Consider the following 7427-nt stretch of genomic DNA (forward strand, 5'->3'; position numbering starts at 1 on the left):
CTGCCTGTGGCCTGGGAAAGCAGTGGAGGTCGGCCCAAAGCCTTGGGACCCTACACCTGCGTGGGAGACCTGGAAGAAGCTCCTGGCTTTGGATCAGCTCAGCTCTGCCTGTTGCAGCCACTTTGGGGGGTGAACCAGCAGATGGTTCTGGTTCACTCTGTCTGTCCTCCTCTCTATAAATCTGACTTTCCAGTAAAAATAAATAAATCTTTTAAAAAATATGTTGGTATTTTCTTTTGTTCATACTTATAAATAAGCTTCAGAACAATTTCATTTAAAAAGTTAATCTTTCTCCCCCAAATCCCATCGACATTTAGTAAAATATCCTAATCAGGACCCCAACACTTTGGCTTAGTGGCTAAATCCTTGCCTTGCACATCCCAGCATCCCATATGGATGGTAATTCCTTTCCTGGCTGCTCCACAGCTTCCTGCTTGTGGCCTGGGAAAGCAGTCAAGGATGGTCCAAAGCCTTCGGATCCCATACCCACAAGGGAGACCTGAAAGAAGCTCCTGGATTTGGATCAGCTCAGCTCTGGCTTGGAGAGCCTCCTGGAGAGAGAACCAGCGGACGAAAGATCTTTCTCTCTGTCTCTCCTTCTCTTTAGAAATCTGATCTGTCTTTCCAATAAAAATAAATAAATCCTTAAAAACATCCTTAAAAAAATCCTTAAAAAAAAAAAGCATGGACCAAGCTCCAATGTAGACCCTTACTAATGTGCCTGGCTACATAGTGAAGCGTGGACCAAGCTCCAATGTAGGTCCTTGCTAATGTGCCTGGCTACGGTGTGAAGCGTGGACCAAGCTCCTGGGCCCTGCCACTCATGAGCAGCACAAATGGACTTCAGGACTCCTGGCTGTGCCCATGGCCGTGGGGGGACTGATTCAACTAACAGAGGATGGATGTACCCTCTTTTCAGCCAGAGCCCCAAGCCTGAATCCCTCTGACCTTCAATTAAGTATCTTCTTAAAATTAGGTTTATTAAAATACACGCTATAGGTTAAACTGTAATTTTGAAGAAGCTGACAGCTGAGCATGTCCACATTGCTGACACTTCCCAGAGAGGACTTGCTTTTTCACGCAAGGAGGTTCCACTCACCTCTCATATTTATTCCCAGGTATTTAGTATTTTTTATTGGTATTGTGAATTTCTTTGCCTTTTTATATAAAACATAAGAAAAATAAGGTTTCCCCTACTCATTCCCATTTTTACTGGAATAAAAAAATCACAAACATCCATCAAGTCACTATTATTTTACTGTCATGGAAAGTGAGTCACAGATCTCATAATAAAATTATAAAATTTTCAGTGGTACAGAGCACAAAAAAATTCCTCATTATCGGAAAAATGAACACTGAGCATGGGCCTAACGAGTTCTTAGCATTCATTCTCATGTTGGTACACACACTTTGAATATAATTACAGCAGATATTTAATCTCAAAGGAGAAAATAATTTTTTAGTAAATGTTCTCTGGATAAAATCGGTCTAAATCTACCCTAAACACCCATGCTCACACTGTCTAATTACTTAGCTACTGTCAACTTTCCATGCTAAATGCAAATATGAGTATCAATGAGAAATACATCTTTAATTCACAGAAACTCACTGTACTTTGTAACGCAAGCAGTGATAAAATGTTATTTTTAGTCAAAACTAGAAAAGGCATATTTCTATTATTTGCTGCTTTCAAGGTTATCGTCTCCCTGACAGGCGGGGGCGGGGGGTGAGGAAGGAAGGGATTAAAGACTCCCTCTCAAGTGAGAAACAGCTGCCATTTTCATAAAGTATTCATATTTTTCCATTTGAAACATAGAGAGGTCTCCTGAAGGTTAACGCATGACAGCTGAAGATGTACGCTGGAAGGAAGTAGGCGAAAGGCTAACTTGAAAAATAGCATGGGATCCGGAGGCAGCTTTTGCATCTTGACAAAAATGATGACAAAACACAATGGCTTCTTGATAACCCACCTCGGTGTCTGAAACCCTCCTGAACAGGGCATAACTCATGGCCCCGCCCCAAACCACTCCTGCCTCAGAGGGCCCATTTCTGCTTATCGGGCTCCCGTCAGGGCACGGCGGAGCAGCCACCTTATTTAAGGGCCCGTCCATAACAAGTCACTCTCCCAGGACGGCTTCACCAGAACCAACAATATCTTGTCACCTTGTGGATCAACCATGGGTGTTTCAAATGAACAATAAATGTGCTGATGGCAGGAGAAATGCAGCAGGAGTTCCAGCTCATGGATTTTTGAGGTGGACACCAAGATTGTAACTGTTAAACTCAAACTGTAGCATACGTAATAATGACACGATGTATGATTCGGCCTGTGGAAAATAAACTGCAAGAACTGCTGTAAAATATCTATGTAGAGTGGGAACCTGGCTAGTAGTTAAGTCGCAGGTTCAGACCCCCACCACTCGGTTAGAGCCTTAGATCAGCTCCGTATTCTTGCTTGCTGCTGGTGCGCCCCCAGGAACAGTGGTGACAGCTACTCGGGTTGGGTTCCCATCACACACGGGACGCCAAACTGACTTCCTTGACGTTGGGGCTGGCCTGGCCCAGTGCCGGCTAATGCTCACATCTGGGTAGTGAGCTAATGGATCGATTCTCTTTTTTTTTTTTTTTCCTCAAAAAGAGTTGAATATTAAATACATCCAGAAGAATGCAAAAAATATATAATTACTTCACATCTTACCTCCTTTTAAAAAAAGGACTTTTAGCCAATACAAATTTGGGGTGTGTGTGTAACTTTGCACTTGCACCATCAATCCGGGGAGAGTCACACCCTTTGTCAGTGCAGTCAACGGTCAGAAAAGGCACCAGAACAGGTAGTGGGCACAGTGCCTAAGCAAAGGCCCGTTCTCAGGCAGCTCCTCTCTCTCTCTCTCTCTCTCTCTCTCTCTCTCTCTCTCTCTCTCTCTCGCTCACACACACACACACACACAGAACCTGAAGATTCCGATGCATGCATGTTCCCAGTCAGAACCCCACAGACTCCCCGAGCTACAGTGCTCTTCATTAGGAAGGAAACATGGGGTTCTGCTGCAGGACAACCTGTCCTTCCCGGGGCACTAACAACACTGCGTCGGGGAGCTGTGTGCGCACCACGTGCAGGGCCTTTATCCCTCATCCTACAGAGAAGAAGACAGAATGGACTTAAGAGACCATATGTATATTATATACTACATATTGCTTATAATTTACATACTATAATACAATATATAAGCAGTAATTTGTGTGTATAGTATTCTACAATAAATATGTATAACTATATACACATAAGTTTACATATATATATTGTGTGTATTGTATAAGAATGCATAAATGTTTGTGTCATGTATATACATAAAATGATATATAATAAGAGTTCTCATTTCTACATGTGCTTTTTAGGGTTTTCCTTAAAGCTATTCCCATCCTGTCATAAGATGATCAGTTAGAGATGCAGCCATTTTACAAATGACCACCCTCCCTGTTCATGAGGACACGGCTGGGGTGTGATCATCAGCTGTCTTGCAGACGCTTGGGGCAGGGAGAGCAGTGTACCCAGGGCAGAGGCCACAGGCCCAGCACAGCTCCTGTGTGGGGTGGCAGACTGGGTGGGCAGAGGCCACATGGCCCAGTGCAGCTCCTGTGTGGGGTGGCAGACTGGGTGGGCAGAGGCCACATGGCCCAGTGCAGCTCCTGTGTGGGGTGGCAGACTGGGTGGGCAGAGGCCACATGGCCCAGTGCAGCTCCTGTGTGGAGCAGCAGACTGGGTGGGCCAGACTTTGCTGATGTGGAAAGCAGTTTTGGGATGGACTGTTACACACACACACACACACGAGTGTGCACACACAGCAGAACAAGCTGAATGTGCTTCCCTGATCACCTGTGATCTTTATTCACCGGAGCAATGGCAGGGTGCTGGGCACTGTGACAGCTCTCTGCTCCCACTCAGAGCTGCATCATTGAGCCCAACAAGCCCCGGCCAGCAGGAAGCCTCTCGGGCTGTGGGAACACTGTGGCCACGTCCCCAGGTGGCCTGTGTCTCCACACCATGCTCTGTCCCCACACTGAGCTCATCACACCCACACTGCCTCAGACTGTGTCTGGCACATGGCGGGACCCTGGGGACCCTGGATTTCCTTCCTGACCACCCAGCCTCCGCCCATGCCCATGCGCACACAGTCCCATCCTTCCCTAGCCAAACTCGGAAACACAGAGAGCCTTTGCTGATGAGTCAGAGCTCCAAAAGCTACCAAACTAAAGGTCTCAGATTAAATATTTATGCTAGTGAGATAGCAATAATACCTGTGGGTGGGGGCTGTCGCCACAAGAAAATACATTTATCACGTTAGAGTGAAAGTATTCCTTTGTAAGAGCAGCTCTTCTGTCTGGGAGTGTCACTAATGGACTTGCCTTAACAAATCTAATGACTGTCTTCCCAGGTGTAAATACAATTCATATCAGTAACTAAATCACACTCCAATTGTATGCTCAAATCTGCTCCTTTAATCCTCAACGCATCTGAAATGCAACCAGATATTTTCTCCCCCTGTGCCATCACGGCCAATCAGGCAAATATTCCAAACACATCGACCTGCAAAGGCATCTTATTCTCAAGCCATCAATTACTTGTATTCGTTGCTGTAGGTGGTGAGCTCGCTGTCATTGTGCGTCCACTTGAACTCCAACGGCCAGCTCCCTTCAGCAAGGCAGGTGAGAACGAGGCGGTTTCCTTCCAGGTGAACCTGGGGCAGGCCTGGCTCGGTCTTAAAGTATGGCGGAACATCATCTGTAATATTCCAAGAGGGGGAGAGGGAGAAAAAGCATTAAGTAAACAAGAAAACACTCCATCCGATCAAACAATTAGTTAAACACACTCAACTTTCGAAAGCGGAAAATGATGACTATTTGACCCGATTAGATTGCAAGTACTCCTTAACCTGTTAGAAACGTGCCCAGACCATGTTTTATAAAGCCAGAAGTTGAATGTCAACATCCTCTAAAAACACCCAAGGTACTTCAGCTTTACAATTAGTATGGGATTCTCTCTGGGACGCCCCAGGTTCATGCTAGCCTTTGGTTTAATCACACAATCTCTTTTCAAATTGACGGTCAAGAATATATGCACAAGCTACAGAAGTTTCCACAAATAATTTCCAACTGGTTTTCAAGATAGCATTAGATGCGCACGGTTAGCGTACACACCACACCTACACACGTATAAACAAGTGGGCATCTCATCTTCATTTCAAGCACTCACACCCAACCGTGTGCGACTTTGACACGGATACAAAGCAGGCAACCTGATGGCTTTAACCAACACTGGAATGCAGCAACAACGAGTCAACGAGCGAGTCAACGAGTCCACGCAGGGTAACATGCAGATTGCACAGACGTTATGTTGACCAAGAGAACTCTGATGATGATGAGGGTTAATGCAATGGCTTCCAGAAACAGACAACAGTGTAAGAGTCAGGGGAAGGGGACCCTTGGGAGGTGGGATGGTCATGGGCTTGAAGACAGCAGACTGACGTCAAAGTCTTCACGGAGTCCCACAGGTGTATTTCCTTGGGGAAAATCCACGGAATTGTAGGCATAACCTTTTATGTGGAAACTTTTTAAAAATATGCTACACCCCAACACGAGTGGGCATGTCCCTGAGCAGGAGTCTAGTTTTCTCTTTCCTCATCAAAAATAAACAGGTGCTCTCACTCTCTCTCTCTCTCTCTCTCTCTCTCTCTGGTTTTAGTCACAGGCACACAGGCTGCTTTGGGCCTGGTTCCCAGCCCTTTCTATTCATGAACAATGATCCAGCCACACTTGGTGGCTTCTACATGTCACTGCAAGCTGCGCTGTGACTCGTGCACCTGCTCCTCCTCTTGGGATTCTATGCATATGTTTCGGGTTAACAAAAGTTCTTTCCCACACCAGTTCACCCTAAAAATATCATGTAGTTTTCATTCATGGCACTTATCAAATTTTGAAATAAAAATATTCATAAACTATATTCTGGTATATTTGCTATCTTATCGAGTCCCTCAGCCGAGGCCCAGGATGATTCCAGGGACAAAGGAGAAAATGAGGAAGAACTTGGTGATAGGAATGGGCATGACAGCAGCAGTCCGAGTCACATGATAGGAATGGGCATGACAGCAGCAGTCCGAGTCACATGATAGGAATGGGCATGACAGCAGCAGTCCGAGTCACATGATAGGAATGGGCATGACAGCAGCAGTCCGAGTCACATGATAGGAATGGGCATGACAGCAGCAGTCCGAGTCACATGATAGGAATGGGCATGACAGCAGCAGTCCGAGTCACATGATAGGAATGGGCATGACAGCAGCAGTCCGAGTCACATGATAGGAATGGACATGACAGCAGCAGTCCGAGTCACATGATAGGAATGGGCATGACAGCAGCAGTCCGAGTCACATCGAGAGCGGTATTTACTGTACTGGCTTTGCCCTAGAACTTGTTCTAAAGACTTAAAATGTATTAACTTACTTACTACAAAGTAGATGTCATGATTATATACAAAAACGGGTAAAAAGCAACACAGCCAAACTCAGTAACTTGCTCAAAGACACGGTCAGAAATTGTCACAACATCGTTGAAACCCAGAAAATCCGGCCCTGAGACACCCAAGTCTACAGGCGAGGATTCAGAATGTTCCAGATTTCTCAGTTTCTCGAGAACCTGAAACTCTCAGATTCCTGTAATTGTTTGTGGTGTTACTAAAGCTAAGCTTTTAAATTGCTGTAGTTTTGACATGGTAAACATCAGGCAGCATGACAATGTTAAAAACGAGATTCCAGCTGCAGACCAAACGGCTGAGCATACTCAGGCACTAAAAGCCAGAACTCCAGCACACAGCCTGTCTCCGTGGGTTCTGTGGCAACTCCGTCACTGATCCAGTGAGCAACTGAGCAAAGATGCTAGAGAAAAATCTGTGAAAAACATGTATGGATTTTTCCTGTCGTTTCCCCACATAATACAACTTAACACATAATTACATAGCCACTCTTAGGCATGAGTAACCCAGAGATGATTTAAAGTGCATGTACAGGTTATATAGAAACACTGCCCTCTTTCTATAGGGTTCTGAGCATCCATGGTTGCTGGGTGTCGGAACCCACACAGAGCGCTGTGTGGAGAGCAGTGCTGGACCGAACCTACTCCAGGCACCAAGGGAATACTGTATAAAGTTGAACCTGCATGCTGACGGTTGTGTTACATCACAAGTGCTATACTGCTATGCAATTCATCAACCATCAACTAGTCCTGATTCAGTCACTTGCTTCTGGTTGGGGAATTTTTCCTCTGCCAAGAGCTATGTGGATGTTTATAACATCCTTCATAAGCCATGCAACATTAGCAAATTAAAAAGGAATCCTGTGAAAGATTTACTGAATTTCAAGCAAAGCCTGTGATTG

General features: G+C 45.3%; 1 protein-coding gene across 1 annotated transcript in view; it reads right to left on the bottom strand.

The window, feature by feature from the left end:
• Positions 1-5227, bottom strand: part of SDK1 (sidekick cell adhesion molecule 1) — a 516271-nt gene extending 511044 nt beyond the window's left edge. The window contains exons 1-2 of the mRNA XM_040989963.1: positions 5206-5227; positions 4621-4780 (exon numbers count right to left, since the gene is read on the bottom strand). Of these exons, the coding sequence (XP_040845897.1) occupies positions 4621-4780; positions 5206-5227 (182 nt within the window). The remainder of the gene's footprint in view (positions 1-4620; positions 4781-5205) is intronic.
• Between the last annotated feature and the right edge of the window lie 2200 nt (positions 5228-7427).

This window comes from Ochotona curzoniae, unplaced genomic scaffold, assembly GCF_017591425.1.
Source record: "Ochotona curzoniae isolate NIBS_2020 unplaced genomic scaffold, NIBS_Ocur_1.0 contig_54, whole genome shotgun sequence".
NCBI classification, from domain to species: Eukaryota; Metazoa; Chordata; class Mammalia; order Lagomorpha; family Ochotonidae; genus Ochotona; species Ochotona curzoniae.